The sequence below is a fragment of the Saccopteryx bilineata genome, chromosome 2, assembly GCF_036850765.1.
Source record: "Saccopteryx bilineata isolate mSacBil1 chromosome 2, mSacBil1_pri_phased_curated, whole genome shotgun sequence".
NCBI classification, from domain to species: Eukaryota; Metazoa; Chordata; class Mammalia; order Chiroptera; family Emballonuridae; genus Saccopteryx; species Saccopteryx bilineata.
This window is the reverse complement of record NC_089491.1, coordinates 388,054,624-388,079,575: the sequence shown is the minus strand read 5'-3', so window position 1 is coordinate 388,079,575 and position 24,952 is coordinate 388,054,624. Positions and strand designations below refer to the sequence as shown.

The 24,952-nt window shown below is 45.1% G+C and overlaps 1 protein-coding gene across 1 annotated transcript in view; it reads right to left on the bottom strand.

The window, feature by feature from the left end:
• The window catches only part of GLP2R (glucagon like peptide 2 receptor), a 50,559-nt gene that overhangs the window by 9,832 nt on the left and 15,775 nt on the right, over positions 1 to 24,952 (bottom strand). Inside the window, exons 5-11 of the mRNA XM_066254588.1 lie at positions 24,189 to 24,295; positions 21,344 to 21,497; positions 19,573 to 19,732; positions 18,593 to 18,653; positions 17,347 to 17,416; positions 6,132 to 6,220; positions 570 to 708 (exon numbers count right to left, since the gene is read on the bottom strand). Coding sequence (XP_066110685.1) covers positions 570 to 708; positions 6,132 to 6,220; positions 17,347 to 17,416; positions 18,593 to 18,653; positions 19,573 to 19,732; positions 21,344 to 21,497; positions 24,189 to 24,295 — 780 coding nt within the window. The remainder of the gene's footprint in view (positions 1 to 569; positions 709 to 6,131; positions 6,221 to 17,346; positions 17,417 to 18,592; positions 18,654 to 19,572; positions 19,733 to 21,343; positions 21,498 to 24,188; positions 24,296 to 24,952) is intronic.

Below are 24,952 nucleotides of genomic sequence, written 5' to 3'. Positions count from 1 at the left end.
CCCCCAGACTCATGAGGACAATGATTACTGTCATTTAAAGCTTACTGAACAAAGCACAGCAATTCAAGCACTGGATGATTAAAATATCCAGGTAAATTAACCACAGCTGGTCTCCTGGTTCTTGTTTCAGCCTCCACACACCTTTCAAGGTTCAAGAGCCTCCTGATCTCAACTCACTGGTCCCTATTCACTTGTGTTCGAGTACATCACCTGACACATACACAATGTTCATTCTGTGCCCTGCTCTGCAGAGAACCCAGCCAAAATAGGCACTTAATAAAAGGCTTCAGGGTGACACTCACAGTTGATGTGATCATGAGTCACACCAATGATTATAGCCTAGGAAACAGACCATTTTTTCCTTCTTAGTCACCACACCATGCTGGCAGGATTAAGGCAACATTTCCATCGACGCACCCTTCCAATGCCAAAGGCTCTCGCTGATAAAGCCTGCTGATTCTAGAACCCTCCTTTCTACCTGTGGGCTTTTCTCAATTCGGGGTCTGTCTGGACCAAGGGCATGTTGTTTTCTCCAAAGGCAGGGCGCCCTGGTTCGGACGCCTACTTACATGGAAGGAGCTCAGAGTCAACTGCACAAAGAGTCGTATACGTTTCGAAAATCCTTGAACTTGGTCATCAGTGATAAAAGAGAAGAGGATCTCGTGGACGCCCAGTAAAGGAATGAGAACCAGCGTCGATCTTGCCAATCTGCAACGACAACCAGATTCTGTGAGGGCCACCGTGGGGTGAGCAACGTTACCTGACCCTCTGTGCACGCCCCTCTTGTAGCTGGTTTTTTTTTTTTTCTAAAATTTATTTTATTTTCTTTTAATAATTTTTATTTATTTATTTTTATTTATTCATTTTAGAGAGGAGAGAGAGACAGAGAGAGAGAGGAGAGAGAGACAGGAGGGAGGAGCTGGAAGCATCAACTCCCATATGTGCCTTGACCAGGCAAGCCCAGGGTTTCGAACCGGCAACCTCAGCATTTCCAGGTCGACGCTTTATCCACTGCGCCACCACAGGTCAGGCCTCTTGTAGCTGTTTTTGTATTGAAACACAGTTGATTTTCCAGTTTGATTTCTTGGCTTCCCACTGAATGCTCTAAGGGCCAGTGTGGTCTTATTCACTGGTGCATCCCAACCCCTGACTCATGGCGGATGCTCAGAAAACATGAAGTGAATGAATAAATGAGTGATATACCAACATTTTGCCTGATGGATAGATGCCCCAGCACAAGGCTGTCACCCTAAAGCACCACACCTCTACCATGTTTGACAAATGTCCTATTACCAGGTTAGTGGTGCCTCTGTCTCTTTCTCTAATCAAGACTTCCACTGTCAGTGTTTTACTGAGCCTGAGAGGAGGGGGAGAAAACCACTTGCCCAGGGTCTCAGAGCCAGGAAGTGCCAAATACCTGCTTGGAAGTGGGGCGCCTGGCTTCACACTCAGTCCTTACACACTCTGTGTGGGGCCCCACTATCAGCCCCCTGGTAATGACAAGGGCTGCAGGAAATGAGAAACTGATCCTCTTCATAAAAAGTGCTGTGTGGGAGCTCCCTGCTGTATACACTCTACACAAAAAAAGACACACATTCCTTTGTACCACCCACATGCAAAGCGCACAGCTGCTGCCCAAACGTTCCCTGTCCCCAGGCCGGGGGTTCCCAGATACGGCTGGCTGTTTGACGATTATAATCCCTCACAGATACATATACGCATATGCGATACATATACTCATCTTCTTGGCCCCAGGGACAATCCTCTGAATCAAAACCTCTGGAGTCTAACTCCCGGGAATGTCGATTTTTAAGGAATTCCTCCACGGGATTCTCAAAAGCAGCCACATTTGGGAAAACAGCCTTTATTGTTGAGCTGCTTCCTGATGTAAAACTGACTCCATCGGCAACGGTGATTCAGATTGACGGCATAAACAAAGCTGGTGTTTAATACACATTTGGATAAAAGAGCTTAATTGTAATGATTTTTTTAGCCCAACTCACAGGGCCAGGCAAAGAGTTTTCCCCCAAACCCTGTGGAATTAAAGATGCGGAAACACGAAGGTCAGTAGCAGCCCCTGGGCAATGTCTTCAGGAAGGTTTAACTCTATCCAAGAGAAAGCGGCACTTCCTATGGATCCTGTGTCTGGGAGAGCCATCCAAAAGCAATGGTATCAAGGGAACAGAACAACGCACCTTTGTGCCCCAAAGGACCTAAAGCCAGTAGGAGCAGAGCAGGAGTCACCAAGAGAGAGGGACTCCACCCAGGCACCTGGGTTGTGTGGCCCACGGCCTTGACCTTCAAGGAACAGCCAAGGAGTAGGGAGTCTGAGGCCCAGGCCCTGGCTTGGCCAAGCTCCCAGGTTCTCCTGCCTTCATATCCCCTCCCACCTCCAGCAGTCCCTGAGCTGAGCAGCAGGAAGGTGCTCCCAAGGATAGACTCTTTCAAGAGGGTTTGTGGTGGCTGTTTTATTGTTTTTGATTTCCAAGAGTGTTTTAAACCCTTCTAGCTCAGAGGTTGCAAAACGGCAACATGAGTTGTATTTGACCCCCGGACATTTTCTGCCTCTGCTAGGAAGAGATTTTGTTATTGAAACCACCTTTAAATGATAAGGAGACATCAAGGAGTGACGTCCAGATTCCCAGCTTCATTTGAAAACAAATGGGGAGCTGGGGCGCAGTTTCCTGCTTGGCAGTCTCAGCTACAGCCTGCTGGTGGCTGTCCCTTTAGGGAAGCATGAGTTTTCCAACCCCCAACCAGTCTGGACGGCCCTAGCAAGCTTATGAGTTTGCAATGCTTGCTCTGGGTTACATTCTTATATGCAGACCTGTGTCTTATCATCAACTTATCCTTAAGACCTTGCTATGGCATTATGCTTTTTGTTTTGTTTTGTTTCTTTTTTAGATAAGAGAAGGGGAGATAGTGAGGCAGACTCTGCATGCTCCCTGACTGGGATCCACCTGGCCTCCCTGTCTGGGGCTGATGCTCAAGTATTGAGCTATTTTTAGAGCCTGAAGCTGACCTCTAGAACCAACTGAGCTATCCTCAGCACCCAGAGCCAATGCTCAAACAAATGCTCAAACCAACTGAGCCACTGGCTGCAGGAGGGGAAGAGGGAGAGAAGGGGGAGACGGAGGGGGGGAGAAGTAGATAGTCACTTCTCTTCTGTGCCCTGACTGGGGATTGAACCCAGAACATCCATGTGCCAGGATGATGCTCTATCTACTGAGCCGCCAGCCGGGGCCAGCATTATGTTTTTAAAATAAACTTTTAATTTCAGAATCATTTCTGATATGTAGAAAAGTAGCCAAGGTAGTACAGAGAGTTCCCGGATGCCATTCACTCCCTTTCCCAATTGTTAAAGTCACACAATCACGGTACGTTTGTCCAAACTGAGAAACCAACATTGATATGTGACTGGTAACTATATACTCCAGACTTTATTCAAATTTTATCATTAATGTTCCATTGTTTCTTTTCACACACCAGGATCCGATTCAAGATTCCACATTGAGCGTGGGATGATTTTTAAAGACTGACCCACCTTTTGATGAAGTCTTGGGCCATGTTAGTACCTCGCACGTGTCGGGACAGATGGCAGGAGGGACTTCCCACTCCTCACCGCATTTTATCTCCTCCTGAGACAAGGTACTGTTTGTGCCCTTGTTCAGATCCAACCCATAAAGATCTGCAGCAGCTCACTCTGATGAACTGGGCTTATGCTTATTTTTCATCTTTAATCATTTGTTTATTTAAATGGCTTAGTTTATTGCAGTCAGTTAGCTATTCGATAAATATTTACATCTGCTGTGGCACATGAGCGAGTACAGTGGGAGAGGAGGAACTGGAATTAAAGGCAGCAGACTATCTGGGGCCTGGGTTCAAATCCCAGCGCTGCCCACTGCTGAGCTGTGTGGCCTTAGGCAAATCATTTAACCTTTTTATTGGTAAAAAATGAGGGCTATACACATAACAATAGAATATAAACCACTGAAATAAAAATAAAATATTGCTAATAATAATACCCGACCGTGTCACTGTCAGGATTGACGCCTGGTAAACCCTCAGAACGAATGGTATCTGATATCATGAGAGATGACCACTGAAATTTAGCTATTCCTATATTTAAAGAAGCCACCCCTGCCCTCAAGTTGCTTGACTTTGTCAACCTGCATGACTTTGATCAATTTTGCTTCCATCTGTGACATGTTTCATCTCTGGTGGCCCCCCAGAAGGTCCTTTGAGAGAGGGTTCCAGAGTTTAGCGTGTTAAGAAACGATTCTCCTTTATAAATTCGTTCAGAGCTCTGCCCACGCATCACGTGGACAGCGAGGACAGTTTCTCCGGGGGAAGCGAGCCACCTCCCTGCTGGGACCACCAGGCTCAGAGACCCGACCACGCGGAGGGTCTGCGGGGGTCTGCCCACATTCCGGGCCCACGGCTGTCCCTCTCCGGGCCAGAGAGACGGCTGGTTACGATTTCCTCCGCTAGAACAGTAGAAACCCAGAAACGAGGGCCAGGTCCCCAGAAGGTTCTCCAGATTCTAGCAACGTTGCCTCCTTGGCGAGACTTGAATGTGTTTAATTTAAACATTCCTAAAATAGACTCCTGGAGGGAGGCCAGATCCTAAGAGCTATGTTCTGAACGTTCTCAGATCTGGGAAAGTTGGAGGCAGGACTCTGTTCCTACCAGAGTTTGTATAAAAATGCACTAGGCCCTATCATGCCCCCGCCCTTACCTTAGGGGTGGGAGCTAGTGGAAAACAAACCTGGGGTGGGGCTATGGGAGAGGATAACCTTTGAGTGTGGAAGAGGGCAGTGTCCGCTGGGGGTGCGGCGGCCCAGGGCAGCCCTCCCAGAACTTGGAAATGAGGGAGTTAGCACTGCTCAGAGAGAAACGTGGGCAAAGGCGCTCACGGCGGCCGTAGGGTTCACCAGCCCAGGGAGTAACATCAGGAGGCCTGAGTGTGTCCGGAGAGGTAGGGCTAATTAATATGCATGAGCTAATCCAGGGGTCGGGAACCTTTTTGGCTGAGAGAGCCACAACGCCATATATTTTAAAATGTAATTCCGTGAGAGCCATACAACGGCCCGTGTATGTTATGCATTATCCAATAAAAATTTGGTGTTGTCCCAGAGGACAGCTGTGATTGGCTCCAGCCACCTGCAACCATGAACATGAGCGGTAGGAAATAAATGGATTGTAATACATGAGAATGTTTTATATTTTTAACGTTATTATTATTTTTTTTATTAAAGATTTGTCTGCAAGTCAGATGCAGCCATCAAAGGAGCCACATCTGGCTCGCGAGTCATAGGTTCCCGACCCCTGAGCTAATCAATTGCATTGTACTCTGCACATGGAGAAAGTCAGCAAACAGAAAGCAGATGGCCAACCAAAATGGTGGGAAATATCACAGAAAAAGCAAGACATTGTCAGTACCTATCCAGCCCTACCTGGGGAGACCAGGGAGTGAATTCACCTCTCACCAGATAGGTGGCACCACAGGGCAGTGTTGGTTTCTCAGGCCACTGTCAAGGATCCTTCTTCGCCAGTCACTCTACTTAGAGCAGTAGTCCCCAACCTTTTTTGGGCCACGGACCGGTTTAATGTCAAAAAATATTTTCACGGACCGGCCTTTAGGGTGGGACGGATAAATGTATCACATGACCGAGACAAGTGTCAGGAGTGAGTCTTAGACGAATGTAACAGAGGGAATCTGGTCATTTTTAAAAAATAAAACATCGTTCAGACTTAAATATAAATAAAACAAATAATGTAAGTTATTTATTCTTTCTCTGCAAACCGGTACCAAATGGCCCATGGACTGGTACTGGTCTGTGGCCCGGGGGATGGGAACCACTGACTTAGATGATGTGATCACCAGTAACATTCTAGTGACTGCTATATGTTTCTGGATCTTCTGGTGTCAACTCTACAAAGACTGGGGACACTAGAAGGATGCCCCCTGCCACCCAACCTCTGCCTTCCAAAGTCTCTAAGAATGAATAGTTGTAGAGCCTGATTTATCTATAGCCTCTTGTGAGTTTGGTTGGTATCACATTGGCCAGAACAGCCACAAAGGATTAAAACACTTGGAAACTATTGGATACCAACTCCAGACCACTCACCTGTATTTATATTCTCTGAAGCACGTTTGACGGGCTTTGAGCTTAGAAATGAGAAGCTTGAGAATTTTCAGGAAGATGAAAAAATTGACCTTGAAAAAAAAACAGACATTGGTAAGTGATGAACTTTGTATGGCTATGAATGTCAAGGTCACTTCAGGCCTGACCATCAGAGTCTTACCCATGTAAACTAGGGGCATTTTGGCAGTCAGCCAGCCAGGTAGGACGAGTATGCAGTAACCCCCACCCTCCCTAATGCCATCTTCTACTGAGAACCTGGAAAATATCCTGATCCATCATTTAGTTTATTCTTCTGTTTCAGGGATGCCTACCAGGACAGGGGTGCCCACCACGACAGGGATGTCCACCACGACAAGGATGCCCACCAGGACAGGGATGTCCACCACAACAGGGATGCCTGCCAGGACAGGGATGACCACCATGACAGGGATGCCCACCAGGACAGGGATGCCCACCATGACAGGGATGCCCACCAGGACAGGGATGTCCACCACGACAGGGATGTCCACCACGACAGGGATGCCCGCCATGACAGGGATGACTGCCATGACAGGGATGCCCACCACAAGAGGGATGCCCACCACGACAGGGATGCCCGCCAGGACAGGGATGCCCGCCACGACAGGGATGTCCACCATGACAGGGATGCCCACCACGACAGGGATGCCCACCAGGACAGGGATGCCCACCACGACAGGGATGCCCACCGTGACAGGGATGCCCGCCACAACAGGGATGCCCACCAGGACAGGGATGCCCACCACAGCAGGGATGACCACCGCGACAAGGATGCCCGCCACAACAGGGATGTCTACCAGGACAGGGCTGACCGCCACGACAGGGATGCCCACCAGGACAGGGATGCCCGCCAGGACAGGGATGACCACCATGACAGGGATGCCCACCACAAGAGGGATGCCCACCAGGACAGGGATGACCACCACAACAGGGATGCCCACCAGGACAGGGATGCCCACCATGACAGGGATGCCCACCAGGACAGGGATGTCCACCACGACAGGGATGTCCACCACGACAGGGATGCCCGCCATGACAGGGATGACTGCCATGACAGGGATGCCCACCACAAGAGGGATGCCCACCATGACAGGGATGCCCGCCAGGACAGGGATGCCCACCACGACAGGGATGTCCACCACGACAGGGATGCCCACCACGACAGGGATGCCCACCAGGACAGGGATGCCCACCACAGCAGGGATGACCACCGTGACAAGGATGCCCGCCACAACAGGGATGTCTACCAGGACAGGGATGCCCGCCAGGACAGGGCTGACCGCCATGACAGGGATGCCCACCAGGACAGGGATGCCCACCATGACAAGGATGCCCGCCAGGACAGGGATGCCCACCACAACAGAGATGCCCGCCAAGACAAGGATGCCCGCCAAGAAAGGGATGCCCACAATGACATGCATCGGAGAAAGGCAGAGGGACACTTACCACATTTCCCCATGCATAAGATGCACCCTTTTTCAAAAAATTTGGGGTCTAAAAACTGGGTGTATCTCATACAGTGGTTGCAGATTTTTTTTTTCCTGGTATTTCCCACTTTTTTGTGCTTGTTTCTGTGCACATTGTGGAAGACAGAGATTCGTCATCAGACATAGAGGAGGAAGAGCTAATGGATGGGAGTTTTGACAGTAATGAGGAGTTGTATGAATTTTATGATGAATAAAACTTGAGTTCAATAACTTTCTGTAATACTTTTTTCTCAAATTTCTGGCCCCAAAATTAAGGTGCGTCTTATACATAGAAGCGTCTTATACATGGGGAAATATGGTACATTATCATCAGCAAATATTTATTAAGTACTTACTATGCCAGACATTGGCTAACTTCCCACACTTTATTTTATTTAATCCTCACAATAACCTTCTGATGAAGCCACTACTCTTCTGATGGCATGATACTATGAGAACACAGAGGCACAGAGGGGACAAGAAGAATTCTCTAGGCTGCACAGCTAGTAAGTGGCTGAGTCAGTGCTTAGATCTAGATTTACCTGATTACAAGCCTCCTTTCACTTAAAAAAAAATGTAATGGATAAAAGATGGCAGTGGAGTAGGCGGACGCACAGACACCCAGTTCTCACCACCAAACTGGAATACAAATCAATTTAGGAAAAATCAGCATGAAAAACCAACTCTGGACTACAAGAACAGCTCTCAACAACCAAGGAGCAAAGAAGAAGCCACAACAAACCTGGTAGGGAGCACATGAATCTCCCCTGCTTACAGGAACGGAGTGGGGGGCAGTGAGGCTGAGAGCCCAGAGGGGATCTCACTCCAGGGAAAGAGCAGAAAATACTGCTCACAGCCACTTGCCTGGTGACCAGGGAGCAAGGTGTGTTGAAAACACCAGCTTATCTCCCAAGTGGAAAGGAAAGAGAGAGGGACAGACTGTGAGGAGCTAAGGAATGCAAGAGACGACCTAAAAAAAGCTGACTCATCCATGCTGGAGGCAGCCATAGCTGGGGGAGGGATGGATCCTTCCCCACAAAACAGTACTGAATTGCTTCCGGATCAGAGATCTCCAGACATCTCTCCAGCTCCAATCAGCACAACAAGACACAGCTGAAAACAAGAAGTGGGGAGGAGGGGCAGTAACTCAGGTCTCCATGGAGATCTGAGATACACCTCCCCCTACTGAAGCTGAGAAAACACCCTGCCCCAAGAGATTAGTTGGTGGAAGAGGCCTTCAGAGTCTCAGGTTACACCCATCGCATTCCTGGATACAGTTTCAAGGAAGCCCCCTGCTGAGATCAGTAAACAAGACTATCACCTGTTAAGAAAACAAACAAATCAAGACTTCAAAGCTGCCCAAATCTGAAAGTGGATTACAAATAATAGCCGATACCAACCCAAGAAGACCTAGAAATAACACAACTGAAAACTGGAGGCAGACAACACCAAGCCTAGATTCAACCTCAACCAACTCTACAAACAAAACACCCAAACACAGACATAATGAGAAGACAAAAAAGTGCAATCCAAATGAAACCACAAGAGAAATCTACAGGAGATAAACTGAGTGATATGGAAATAATCAAACTTCCAGATGCAGAGTTCAAAATAATGATTGTAAGGATGCTTAGGGATCTTAGAACAACAATGGATGGTCATTATGAACACCTAAATAAAGAAATAGCAAGTATATAAAAGAATCAGTCAGAGATGACAAATACAATATCAGAAATAAAGACCACAATGGAAGGAATTAAAAACAGGATAGATAGAGCTGAGGATTGAATCAGCGAGTTGGAGGACAACTGAAATGAAGGCATGAAAGCAGAGAAGAAAAAAGAAAAGAGACTCAAAAAGTCTGAGGAAACTCTTAGAGAGCTCTGTGACAACATGAAGAGAAATAACATCCGCATCATAGGTGTTTCTGAAGAAGAATAAAAAGAACAAGGGATAGAGACTTTGTTCAATCATATCATAGCTGAAAACTTCCCTAAATTAATGCAGGAGAAACTCTCACAAGTTCAAGAAGCACAGAGGACTCCATTAAAGAGAAACCCAAAGAAACCTACACCAAGACACATCATAATTAAAATACCAAAGCTAAGCAATAAAGAGAAAATATTAAAATCTGCAAGAGAAAAAAAAGCTATCACTTACAAAGGAGCCCCCATAAGGATGACATCCGACTTCTCAACAGAAACACTTGAAGCCAGAAAGGAATGGCAAGAAATATTCAAAGTAAGGCAGAACAAGAACCTACAACCAAGACTACTTTATCCAGCAAGGCTATCATTTAAGTTCGAAGGAGAAATAAAAAGCTTCCCAGACAAAAAACAAATCAAGAAATTCATTACAACCAAACCAATGCTGCAGGAAATGTTAAGGGGCCTGTTGTAAACAGATCAAAGTGGGAAAAGAATATAGCAAAAAAGGAATACAGCTTTAAAGAATAAAATGGCAATAAACAACTACATATGAATAATAACCTTAAATGTAAATGGATTAAATGATCCAATCAAAAGACATAGGGTAGCTGCGTGGATAAGAAAACAGGACCCGTACATATGCTGTCTACAAGAGACACACCTTAGAACAAAAGATACACATAGATTGAAGGTAAAAGGATGGAAAAAAACATTTCATGCAATTGGAAATGAAAAAAAAAGCTGGGATAGCAATACTTATATCAGACAAATTGGACTTTAAAACAAAGGATATAGTAAGAGATAAAGAAGGCCACTACATAATGATAAAGGGAGTAATCCAACAGGAAGATATAACTATTATAAATATCTATGCACCTAATATAGGAGCACCTAAATATATAAAGCAGACTTTGATGGATTTAAAGGGCGAGATCAACAGGAATACTATAATAGTAGGGGATTTCAATACCCCACTAACATCACTAGATAGATCCTCAAGAAAAAAAATTAACAAAGAAACAGCAGACTTATTGGACACACTAGATCAACTCGATTTAATAGATATCTTCAGAACCTTTCACCCTAAAGCAGCAGAATATACATTCTTTTCAAGTGCTCATGGTACATTCTCTAGGATAGACCACATGTTAGGGCACAAAAGTGCTCTCAACAAATTTAAGAAGATTGAAATCATATCAAGCACTTTCTTCAATCACAATAGCATGAAACTAGAAATGAACCACAACAGAAAAGCTCAAAAATTCTCAAACACATGGAAACTAAATAGCAGGTTGTTAAATAACAAATGGATTAAGAATGAGATCAAAGAAGAAATAAAGAAATTCCTAGAAACAAATGACAATGAGCATACAACAACTCAAAATTTATGGGACACAGCGAAAGCAGTGCTGAGAGGGAGTTCATAGCACTACAGGCACACTTTAAGAAGCTAGAAAAAGCTCAAATAAACAACTTAACCCTGCATCTAAAAGAACTAGAAAAAGAACAGCAAGTAAAGCCCAAATGTAGTAGAAGGAAGGAAATAATAAAGATCAGAGCGGAAATAATAAAGATCACAGCAGAAATAAATGACATAGAGGCTAAAGAAACAGTACAGAGGATCAATGAAACTAGGAGCTGGTTCTTTGAAAAGGTAAACAAGATTGATGAACCTTTAACTAGAATCACCAAGAAAAAGAGAGAGAGGACTCAAATAAATAAAATTAGAAATGAGAGTGGAGAAATAACAACTGACACAAGAGAAATACAAAATATTGTAAGAAAATACTATGAAGAACTGTATGCCAAAAAACTAGACAACCTAGATGAAATGGACAAATTCCTTGAAACATACAATCTTCCAAAAATTAATCTGGAAGAATCAGAAAACCTAAACAGACTGATTACACCAAATGAGATCGAAACAGTTATCAAAAAACTCCCAACAAAGAAAAGTCCGGGGCCTGATGGCTTCACAACTGAATTCTACCAAATATTCAAAGAAGAATTAATTCCTATCCTTCTCAAACTATTTCAAAAAATTCAAGAGGAAGGAAGACCTCTAAGCTCCTTTTGTGAGGCAAGCATAATTCTGATTCCAAAACCAGGCAAAGACAACACAAAGAAAGAAAATTATAGGCCAATATCTCTGGTGAATATAGATGCTAAAATCCTCAACAAAATATTAGCAAATCGGATCCAACAATATATGGAAAAAATCATACACCATGATCAAGTGGGATTTATTCTGGGGAGGCAAGGCTGATACAATATTCATAAATCAATCAATGTGATTCATTACATAAACAAAAAGAAGGAGAAAAACCATATGATAATTTCAATAGATGCAGAAAAAGCATTTGATAAAATCCAGCACCCATTCATGATCAAAACTCTCAGCAAAGTGGGAATACAGGGAACATACCTCAACATGATAAAAAACCATCTATGAGAAACCCATAGCCAACATCATACTCAATGGGCAAAAATTGAAAGCAATACCCTTAAGATCAGGAACAAGACAGGGGTGCTCCCTTTCACCACTCTTATTTAACACAGTCCTAAAAGTCCTAGCCACAGCAATCAGACAAGAAGAAGAAATAAAAGGCATTCAAGTTGGAGAAGAAGAAGTAAAACTATCATTATTTGCAGATGATATGATATTGTATATAGAAAACCCTAAAGTCTCAGTCAAAAAACTACTGGACCTGATAAATGAATTCAGCAAAGTGGCAGGATATAAAATCAATACTCAGAAATCAGAGGCATTTTTATATGCTAATAATGAATAGTCAGAAAGAGAAATTAAGGAAACAATCCCCTTCACTATTACAACCAAAAAAATAAAGTACCTAGGAGTAAACTTAACCAAGGAGACTAAAGACTTGTACTGGGAAAATTACAAAGCATTGATAAAAGAAATCAAGGAAGATACAAACAAGTGGAAGCATATACCGTGCTCATGGTTAGGAAGAATAAACATCATTAAAATGTCTATATTACCCAAAGCAATCTATAAATTCAATGCAATACCAATTAAAATACCAATGACATACTTCAAAGATATAGATCACATATTCCAAAAATTTATATGGAACCAAAAGAGAACACGAATAGCCTCAGCAATCTTAAAAAAGAAGAATAAAGTGGGAGGTATCACACTTCCTGATATCAAATTATACTGCAAGGCCATTGTACTCCAAACAGCCTGGTACTGGCATAAGAACAGGCATATAGATCAATGGAACAGAACAGAGAACCCAGAAATAAACCCACAGCTCTATGGACAACTGATATTTGACAAAGGAGGCAAGGAAATACAATGGAGTAAAGACAGCCTCTTTAACAAATGGTGTTGGGAAAATTGGACAGCTACCTGCAAAAAAATGAAACTAGATCACCAGCTTACACCACTCACAAAAATAAACTCAAAATGGATAAAAGACTTAAATGTAGGCCGTGAAACCATAAGCATCTTAGAAGAAAACATAGGCAGTAAGCTCTCTGACATCTCTCGCAGCAATATATTTGCTGATTTATCTCCATGGGGAAGTAAAATAAAAGACAGGATAAACAAATGGGACTATATCAAACTAAAAAGCTTTTGCACAGCTAAAGACAATAAGAACAGAATAAAAAGACAAACTACACAATGGGAGAACATATTTGACAATACGTCTGATAAGGGGTTAATAACCAAAATTTATAAAGAACTTGTAAATCTCAACACCAGGAAGACAAACAATCCAATCAAAAAAATGGGAAAAAGAAATGAATAGACACTTCTCCAAAGAGGACATACAGATGGCCAATAGGCATATGAAAAAATGCTCAACATCACTAATCATTAGAGAAATGCAAATTAAAACCACAATGAGATATCACCTCACACCAGTCAGAATGGCGCTCATCAACAAAACAACACAGAATAAGTGCTGGCGAGGATGTGGAGAAAAGGGAACCTTCCTACACTGCTGGTGGGAATGCAGACTGGTGCAGCCACTGTGGAAAACAGTATGGAGATTCCTCAAAAAACTGAAAATCAAACTGCCTTTTGACCCAGCTATCCCACTTTTAGGAATATACCCCAAGAAAACCATAGAATGGCTCCAAAAGGAGAAATGCACCCCCACGTTCGTGGCAGCATTGTTCACAATAGCGAAGATCTGGAAACAGCCCAAGAGTCCATCAGAGGACAAGTGGATTAAAAAGCTTTGGTACATATATACTATGGAATACTACTCAGCCATAAAAAATGATGACATTGGATCATTTACAATAACATGGATGGGCCTTGATAACATTATATGGAGTGAAATAAGTAAATCAGAAAAAACTAAGAACTATATAAATCCATACATAGATGGGACATAAAAATGAGACTCAGAGACATGAACAAGAATGTGATGGCAACGGGGGGTGGGGTGGGGGGGTGGGAGGAGGGGGGATGGGGTGAGGAAGGAGAGAGGGGGTGGGGGAGGGGAGGGGCACAAAGAAAACCAGAGAGAAGGTGACGGAAGACAATTTGACTTTGGGGGAGGGGTATACAGCACAATCAAATGTCAAAATAATCTGGAGATGTTTTCTCTCAATATATGTACCCTGATTTATCAATGTCACTGCATTAAATTTAATTTTTAAAAAAATGCCTCATGGCCTCCCCCTTGTAAAGAACTCCAGCACTACTGGTGTCTGATTTGAGATCCAGTTGCCACCACAGAATTCACTGGGAAGCACGCGTCCTCCACACCCAGCCAGATTTCCACGGCTGTATGAACCAGGAAAATTCAGCTCTTCATTACCAGCCTTGGTAGAAATTTTAAAATATATTTACCAATTCTTTGACACCTTTACCACCAAAAGGCTAATATGTTCCCTCTTCCCTCTGGAGTGTGAGCTATAAAGTAATTGAGGCAATTGCATCTAATGAAAAAAAAATATGGGGAAAGATGCTGTGTGACTTCAAAGGCTAGATCCTCAAAAGGATGGCTTCTATCTGGTATCTGTCTACCTACCATCTATCTATCTGTCTATCATCTACTTGTCTGTCTGTCTATATCATCTCTCTCTCTCTCCTCACTCTTGTTAACTCTGGGGAAAGGCAGCCTCCATGTTACAAGAACACTCAAGGAGCCTGTTGAAAGGCCCACGTGGGAGAATTGCATCCTCCTACCAACAGCCAGCCTCACATGCCAGCCGTGTGTATGAGTCACCTTAGAGGTTGATCCTCTAGCCCAGTGGTCCCCAACCTTTTTTGGGCCATGGACCGGTTTAATGTCAGAAAATATTTTCACGGACCAGCCTTTAGGGTGGGACGGATAAATACACAAAATAAAATTGTGACCAGCGTAAAAACTGTGGTATTTTTAAATATATATAATTGTCGAATTTACGAGACAAGCGTCAAGAGTGAGTCTTAGATGGATGTAACAGAGGGAATCTGGTCATTTTTTAAAAATAAAACATCGTTCAGACTTAAATATAAATAAAATAAATAATGTAAGTTATTTATTTTTTCTCTGCGGACCAGTACCAAATGGCCCATGGACTGGTACTGGTCCACGGCCCAGGGGTTGGGGACCACTGCTCTCGCCCAAGTCAAGCCCTCATGTGTGCATCCCTGACCAATCCCTGAAGGCACCCTCATGAGAAATCATGAGTCTCCTGGAGAAGCAGAAGAGCACGTGGTGAGTGTGGCTGGGGTTCAGAGAGTGAGACCGGGTTTGTGAGAAGCGATACCGGCAGGTGGAGAGAGAACCACTTTCTGTGGAGCAGTTCACGGTCACACTGAGGACCTTGGGCTTTCTTCGGAGAGCAAGGGAGAGCCAGACACTGGTGAGCTTTAAGCAGGCAAGTGATCTGATCAGATCTGCATTCTGAATTTTAGAGAGATCATTTTGATACCCGTGTGGAGAATGGATTGCATGAAGGCAAGACTGGAGAAGGTGTATCAGGGATGGAGAGGAGATGAATTCAAAAATTATTAAGGAGTTTGAGTCAACTGATCGCTGTTACTTTTTGGACGTGGGGGTCAGGATGAGCGCAAAGTTTCTCAGTAGATCTCAGATGTGTGGTCGCGCGACTCACCAAGAGTGTGCCCACACGATGGAGGAAGAGCACTGATGGGAGAAGGGGGAGGAGCCTAGTAATTCTGGACACAAGATGTCCCAAGGCACTGAGATATTTATTCTGGATCTGAGCAGAGAGGTCACAGCCAGAGGATGACCAATGGAGTAGGTGAGATTATCTAGGGACACTGGATAGGCAGGGAGAACAGGAGGGTTCAGAGAACCAACTTGTAACAAAGAGAGAGGTGGAGGAAGTGGAGACAGCAAAGGAGACTGAGAAAGAGTTGCTAGGGAGTCGGAGTGAACCACAAGGAAATGGTATCCTAGCGGTTAGCAAGAGGAAGAACCTTAAGATTTAAATGTGCCATGAAATTTAAGCAAAAATAAGACAGCCGCCTGACCTGGAGTGGCACAGTGGATAAAGTGTCGACCTGGAAATGCTGAGGTCGCTGGTTCAAAACCCTGGGCTTGCCTGGTCAAGGCACATATGGGAGTTGATGCTTCCAGCTCCTCCCCCCTTCTCTCTCTCTGTCTCTCCTCTCTCTCTCTGTCTCTCTCTCCTCTCTAAAAATGAATAAATAAAATAAAATAAATTAATAAAAAAATATATATAAAAAAAAAGACAGCCTTTAGCAACAAGGAGTCTACTAAGAGAAGCTGTAGTTCACAAGTGGAAGCACAAGCTAGACTGCAATGCTTCGTTTTGTGAATGAAACACGAGGAGGGGAGAAACTGAAAAAGATACAATGAAATGGAAAAATATCCCATGTTCATGGACAGGAAGAAGCAACATAGTTAAAATGGCCATATTACCCAAAGCAATATACAAATTTAATGCAATCCCCATTAATATCCCAATGTCATTTTTTAAAGTAATAGAAAAAAACAAAATAATCACCATATTGTTATGGAACCATGAAAGATCCCAAATAGCAAAAGCAATCCTGAGGAAAAAAGAGTGAAGCCAGAGGTATCAGACTACCTGACTCCAAATTGTACTACAAAGCCATGATAATCAATACAGCCATGATAATCAATACAGCATGGTACTGGCAGAAACCACAGGCATGCAGACCAGCGGAACAGAATCAAGAACTCAGAAATAAAACCACATATATATGGACAAATCATCTTCAACAAAGGAGCCAAAAACACACAATGGAGAAAAGAAAGCCTCTTCAATAAATGGTCCTGGGGAAATTGCAAAGCCACAGGCAAAAGAATAAAACTCGACTCCACCTTGTCCCCCTGCACAAAAAAATTAATTCAAAATGGATCAAAGACCTAAATAAAAGATCTGAAACAATAAATTACGGTATGTAAAAAAAAAACACATAGATGCTAAACTAAGCCAATAGCTTTGTTACCCCTGGTCTGTGACTGAAGATGCAGGTATCCCCAGGACCTTGTACATCACAACCACTCAATACACAGCCACCGAGCACAGTTCTATGCAGAGTTTGAAGGCCCAAAGAGAAGGAGTCTTGTAGTATAACCCTGAATTCAGGTCCTGAGCCAGAACAAGAAGTTTGGAACTTGATCCTTTTTCGTTCGGTCGATCCAATTCACAGCTCAGCATCTCCTTCTCAAGATGTCAGGCCCAGGCTTGTTCTGAGCCAGAGAATTTGGAGGGGGCGGGGGTGGGGGTGGGGTGGGGGGCGATGGTCCTGCACAGCTGCCGAGCTCAGAGGGGAAAAGGAGGGTGGGTGGTCCTTACCGCTACACAAACGAGCAAGGGACCTCGGATGATCCACCAGATTCTCTTGTTCTTGTTGATCCCCCAGCACCTGCAGCAAAGAGCAGAGGGGAGAGGAGACATTACATGGCGACGAGGTTGAATGCAGAAGCCTGACGCCCTCTGGAAAGAGATGTTCACACTCCTGACCCACCTTCACCCCGTCACTCTCCTGATGGGTGGGAGAGAAGAGAGGACTCAAATTCCTTTGCTAGTATAGTGGTGCTGACTTTTCTTACACCAGTTCAGTGCTCTTCAGTGCTAAAGCTTGATGTATATTTGTCTACCTCTGTCTTTGGGTTCATAGAAATGTAAACTCTTAATTATATAGAGGACTTTTTGGCAGTGATTATTTGGAGAGAAAAAAAATGGGATCACATGATACTCATTATTCAGCAACGTGTTGTTGAGATTCAGCGCCTAGAAGCCAACAGGAACGGAACTAACATGTTTTCTTGGTCGTCTCATAATATTCCACAATATAGGTAAGTCACAATTTACTCATGGATTCTCGTATTGAGGCAGGCTCGGGGGTTTGTTTCTTTGGTTAGGGTTTTTTTTGTTTTGTTTTGTTTTGTTTTATTTTTAAATTGAGGTATAATTGGCACATTAACATTATATTAGTTTCAGGTGGACAGCATGGTGATTCAGTGTATGAATATATTGGGAAATGGTCACCACAATAAGTCTAGTTAATATCTATCACCTCAAAGGGTCACGATTGTTTTTCTTGTGATGAGAACTTCTAAGGTCTACTCTCTTAACACCTTTCAAAGTCGCAATGCAGTCATGTTAACAGGAATGTACCAGCTGTACATTACATCCCCAGGAGTTAGTTATTTTATAAGGGAAACTTTGAAACTTTTGACCACTTTCACTCACTTCATTTTGCTTCTTCCCCCCCCCACACACGCACTTTGAACTACAATGCAGTAACCATTCCTGTACCTGTATCCTTATATACCCAGGGTCACAGATAAGGTATGCAACAAGTTTTATGCTAATTGGTGTTAATTTTGTGCTGATATTCAGGTGTAACTTAATAAATCAATAAATTAATTCCTATAAGAAAAATCTTTGGTTATTTTATCTACATTCCTAGGTACATTCTAGATGGCCAAAGTGGAATGGGGTTGGATAGCCTCTTCAGGAAAAGGATATGTATCCTTGTAACTGGGCAGATTTGGGAACTCCTGGCTCATGGAAGTGAGAAACGGGCTTTACCTACCCGGTGTTTTCCTGCTGCGCGCGGGCGACACTCCAGGGCACCACCGACAGCAGTGGGAAGGCTGGGGAGGGGGGGCAGCAGGGACATGCGGTTAGGAGCTGGCTGGCCAACCTCCCCGCTGCCCAGCCACGCACAGCTGCTTAAATCCTACAGAAGCCTGAGCATCAGAAAGCTGTGGACTGTGAGTGAGACCCGGAGACCCGGCGTGGCACAGAGCCCGTCTCTTGTTTTACCTTCAGGCAAGCCCGGAAGTGGGGAGGAGAACAGACGCCGCATGTCACCGAGCGGCTTTGAGGAAATTCAGAGACGTTAACCAAATTCTTCTGAATTTCGGGCTCAGGTTATTATTTTCTCTGAATCCTGCAGCTTCAAATTCTCTAAAAGCTGTGACAAACAGGGGTTCCAGACCTCATCCGGAAGACTGAGTTGGGGGCATGGTTTGTGTCCCCCAAAATCCATATATTGATGCCGTAACCCTATTTGTGATGATCTCTCCCTCTCTCTCTCCCTCTCTCAGAAGAGAACTGTCTGCAAACCAAGAAGAGCGTCCTCACCAGAACTCAATCATGCTGGCATCCTGACTTCCACCTGCCCAGCCTCCTTAACTGTGAGACGCAAATGTCTACACGGCGTAAGCCACGCGGTCTCTGGTACTTCGTTATGACATCCTGAGCAGACCAATAGAGTTGGAGGCAGGGTAGGAGAAATGTCATCTCATTCTACCAAAACCCTCCTCAACTTGTGGACGTGCACATTGGGTCTGCGGCACTTGTGCTGACGAGCGTATGTGTGCATTGCTTGCTCATGTGTGTGCACGAACACACGCATACACACAACCCCTCAGAGACCCTTGTCATTGAGGAATTCTCTGTCCCATACCCCTCCTTCCAGCTGGGTCTCTAACCCTGGCCAAAGGCGCTCTTGGGCTCCCATGTTCTGAAGAGTCCCCAGCAACAGAGGCCGGGGCTCAGGTCACTCACCCCAGCCCAGCAGCAGGTATCGGGGCCACAGCCGCATTTCAGAGAGCACGGTGGGCTCCAGCAGCGTGTGCAGATACAGGCCTTCCACCAGAAGCCACGAGTAGTTGGCACCCACGAAGTAGTGCAGGAGCACCTGGGCTGAGCGACAGGAGGCGGACATCTGCAGAGAGCAGAGCACCTGGCGGTGAGTCCGGGCTTCCCGGGGCCCGGACCCCCAGAGGGCGGAGCAGGGCCCCCTACGCATTGCCCCCCTCTTTTCTCCCCTCTCCCAAACCCTGGCTGACCATCGCAGAGACGTGGCCACAATATCAAAATGTCAAAGAGTGCCTCGTGCAGCTTGCAAAGTCCAGCTTCTTTCTTGACACTTATAGGCATTTTTTTTTAGACAAACACAAACAGAGAGAAATCTCATCAGTAACTTCCCTAAAGGAAACAGTAAAAGGGTATATTCTCTGATATCAGTTCAAGTAAGCTAGAAATCAACAACCAAAAAAAAGAAAAAAAGTTCTTCAGATAACTAGAAGTGAGAACATCAACTTCTAAATGATTCATGAATCAAAGGAGAAATGATAATAGAAATTAAAACTTATTCCTGAACAGAATCAACGGAAGATGCCGCGTATCAAAGTGCATGTTAGGCAGCTGATGCCACACGTGGCAGGAAACTGACAGCCTTCCATGAGTTAATTAAATAAGAAAAAGGCTGAAAATAAGTCACTATAAATATTATGTCAGGAAAACAAACAGAAGATTGAACCCAAAAAAAACTACATGGAAAAATAGTAAAGATGAACTCGGAAATTAATGAAATAGAGAATGTAAAATGAAGAGCACCAACAGCGTCAAAAGGTTGTTTTTTTAAAAAAAATCCAATAAAACTGAGAAACTCTTCGCAAGGATGATGAAAGAAGGAACGAGAAAGTGAAGACACAACAGATAATCAGTATCAGGAGTGAAGAAAGGAATAAGCACTATTGATGCATTAGGCCTTTAAAAGATCTTCAGAGACGGGGAACAAATATTGTGTCAACAAATTTGAAACATGAGATGAAGTAGACAGATTCCTAGAAAGACACGAGTTACCATGTGACGCCAGAAGAAATAGAAAATCTAACTGTGGGAGTCATAATGAGTTCTTCGTTAAAAGCCCCAATGGCTTCATTGGCGCGACCTATCAAACACTGAAGGAAGAAATCATACCCATCTTAAATAAGCTCTTCCGGAGAACAGAGAAAGAGTAAACCAGCCTGGTTTGTTTTAAGAGTCTGCATAAACTTTATCCAAAAACTTAGCAAAGGCATTCCAAGAAAAGGAAATCACTCATGAGCATAGATGAGAAATGCCAAACAAAAGACAGGAACAGCCCGCGAAAGCCAGCAATAGAAAAGGAAGAATAATGTATCAGCACCTAGTTGGGTTTGTTCCAGGAATGCAGTTAGTTTAGCAGCATTCATTGTGAACAAGATAAAAGAAACACCATGTCAACAGATGCAAATTTCAATGTGGAAACGCTTTGCTGCTTTAAAAAAAAAATAGTACTGATAAAAAAAAAAAGGTTAATCTGATTTAATTCTTTCTTTTATTTACAAACAAAGAAACTTCCCAACCAAGTAGCCGCACAGTGAACTTCTCCACGGCTGTTTAAGTCAGATGATGCAAGCCTAACCACAAAGCCATCATTGGCAACTCCTGTATCTCCTCCCTCCCTTCCCTGCCCCCACCTTCCTTCCCTCCGATTCCCAGGACTGACCCACCAGGTGAGAGGACGCACCTCTGACACAAAGGACAGCCACGCCTTCTCGCTGTCGGGCCTCTTGGAGTAAGAGTTGTAAACGATGACGTCCTTCGCCAGCACGGCCAGGGCTCTCAGGATGAAAGAAGCGAACAAGTTCATGTGGATGTAGTAGCGTGTGCAGTGGAGTTTTCTGTGCGAGGAGAAAGCCGAGTGCCTTCCTCAGGAAAGAATGGCTCGGACCAATCGCTGTGTGCCCGACACACTCACTCAAGAGCCGGGGTCCATAGTGTAGGCTCCAGAGCTGGATAGCTGGGTTACGTGATCTTACCTTCCCTGTGACTCATTCTCCTCACCAGTAAAACAAAGACAAGAATAGCTCACACCTGTGTAACATATTTAACACGCCCGACACTTAGGGGCATCCTGACTCCTTACCACCACTGGAAAAGGGGGCACTATTATTGCCCTGATTTTGCAAACGGGGGGGGGACCCGGGGGGGAGATTGAAGCAGAAAGGTAAAGTCACCTGTCCAAAGACCCAGAGCCGTAAGAATAGATCTGAGATCTGAACCCAGAAATTCTAAGGCTAAAATATGGCTCTCTGAGGCTCTACTGCCTATAAGAACAAGAGGACTTAACTCAAAGGGCTGCGGGAGGATTCAATCAGTTAATGGGTGAAAAGTGCCCACACAGTACCCGGGCACTTAATAAGCGCCCAGGAACATGCCAGCCCTCCTTGCCCCTCCCTCACCACGGGGAGCCTCCTGCAGTCTGGCTCTGTCCTGGCCGAGGGACGACCGCGTCCTCAGTCTCCCGGTCTCTGCTCTCTCAGCCCCGCCTGGGCCCCGTGCAGGACACACCCAGTCCTGCCATGAGACCTATTACTCTTTCTAAATTTTGAAAACAGTTTTGGAGCAGGTCCTTCTGTTTCCCGTTTATGCACTCTTCTTCATAACCAGCCCGGAGACCGTGCAAGGGCCGGGGCTGGGTCTTGCTCTACCCAGTGCCTGAGGCAAAACGGGCATTTGGTTGGCTCAGACTCCGCCCAAGTTGCCTCCTGCAGGGACCAGGCAGTTATGTCCTCCTGGCTCGGTTCTGAGACTTCGGGAAGGAGAGTGGAGGAGGTCACAAACAGCAGTGAGCACAGGCTGGGGAATTCTCCCACTGTCCAAGAACTGCTCTCTCCAGTGGGGGTAGGTGGTGATGACTCTGCTTCGGAAGCCGTAGACCATCCTGAGACCAGAGCTGGCTAGGGCGAGACCCGGGGCTAGCCGAGCCCCCAGGTGGGGAGCTGCTCCAGAACTGGCAGCTAATGTGGATGTCGTGGGACATCCACAGGGGACACAGATGGGGACCAGGTCTCTGTGGTCCCCATCTGGGTCCTCTGCTGCCAGGCTGAACTCTCATTCTGCCTCATTGTGTGCTCAGTTATGTTCCTGAAAGGGCTGGACTAAGAGACGGCTCTAGAGGGCTCTCTAGTGATTCAATAAATATCTCACTTGGGCCTGACCAGGTGGTGGTCCAGTGGATAAAGCATTGACCTGGAATGCTGATGACCCTGGTTCAAAACACAAAGTCACTGGCTTGAGCGTGGGGTTATTGACTTGAGCGTGGGGTCATAGACATGGGGTTTGAAACCCCAGGTCGCTGGCTTGAGCCCCAAGGTTGCTGGCTTGAGCCCAAGGTCGCTGGCTTGAGCAAGGGGTCACTGGCTCAGCTGGAAACCCCCATCAAGGCATGTATGAGAAAGCAATCAATGAACTAAGGTGCTGCAACTATAAGTTGATACTTCTCATCTCTCCCTTCCTGTCTATCTGTCTCTATCTCTCTGTCTTGCATGCACACATGTGCTAAAAAAAAAAAAAAAAATCACTTGAGTAATTTCTAAAAATTGTGATTTAATACAACGCACTTGGGCTCTGGATTCTGAGAGCAGGAGGGAGTGGAGCGCTTGGGCTCTGGACTGCCTGGTTGTGGTCCTGGCTCCGTCACTCACCAGCGGTGTGGTCCTGGGCAAGTCACTGAGTCACTCCGTATTTCAGGTACCTCGCTTATAAAGGGGGGGGGGTACTAGCAATGTTAACTTCCTAGGATTAGAATTCATCTTAATTCTGATTAGGATAAGGCTGAAATGATTTAATGTACGTAACATGCTCAGAACAGTGCCTGGGCACCAAGAAAGCAGAGCTAATCAGGATCAGTGGGCCTTCCAGATCCCTTTCTAGCTCTCGTGAGCCATGACATCACCCAGCCCAGTCTTGCGTAACTTTTATCAGTGTCGTGGAAGCAACACTGATGTTCAATAAACTGCACACATTTAAAGCATCAACCTTAATGAATTTGGACGTGAATAGATCCACAATTTCATTACCACATTCAAGATAATGAACATTTCCATCACCTCCCAAAAGTTCCTGGTTGGTCCTTTGCAATGCATCCCCTCTCACTACTTTCTGGGCCCTGGATTAAAATCTCATCTCTACCACTCATGAATTAATCTGCTTTGGAGAAGTTACTTAATCTCTTCTGTAAAACTGATGCCTCTGGTAGAGTTGCAGTGAGAACGGGCTGTGGTGGGAATGGGAATGACTAGGAATTCCAACCAGGGCCTGGCACGTAGGAGGCTATCTAACTCCCAGATTCCAACTCGCACTGTGCTTTGTGACCTGGGGTGGCTCAGTGCCTCTCTGTGGACCCCTGATCTCCCTTCCCCCTTCCCCTGCTAAATGGGATGGATGCACTAGGGACTCTTTCAGATCCCTTTCTAGCTCTCATGAGCCATGACATCACCCAGCCCAGTCTTCCTCTGCCTTCTAGAGGTAGCCCGTGAGCCCGTCCCAGGCTTCACATCTGAGCGCGTGCTGACAGAAGTGCCACTCACCGAAGGAACAAGAGGAGCGTGAGAGCCAGGAGGAGGGACACGATGGAGAGCGAATACCCCACGGTGTACAACAGCTGCAAGGTCGACAGCAAGCCATGGTGTCCCACCTGCACACAGAGAAGAGTAGACACGATCACCGAGCAAGACGGCTGTGGTCCCCAGTCCCGAGCTCCGGGTCCGGGAACACCAAGGTTTTAAGCATGCGCCCTATCCTTGTTGACATCCGAGTACGGTGAGCTTAGACATCTCTCTGGACCGTCTCAGAGGCCAAGGCGTCTTGATGAGCAAAGAGCCCACCCTGGGTCAAACCTTTACGGCTGGCCCCACAGCCCAGCATTGGTGCACCGAGACTCACAGTGTCCTGGGGACACTGTGTGTGGACTAGAGGGTGTCTTGGGAATGAGGACAGGTTCTCTGCCTCGGGGTGTGCTGTCCCTGGAGTATCGTGGTCCCTCTCTCTGGAAGGTTGGGCCACATTTCCAACTGGCTGTTTCCTTCCTAAAACCACTTTTCATAGATGACCTCTTAGACAAAGACCTAATAAAGCACTGGAATATTTTTCTGTGGGTCCCAGAATAGCCTGATTGTGAATAAAAGATAATTTACTAAAAATTCCATTTTAAGTCAGCTCTCCCCATGGAATCTCACCTCCTCATCCAATCCGCCATGCATACTGCCATCGAGATCCTGTGGATTCTTCTACAAAGTTTATTTAGAAACAAAAGTTTGGTAGCAGTTCTAAGTAAATTTTGTAAGAAGAAGCC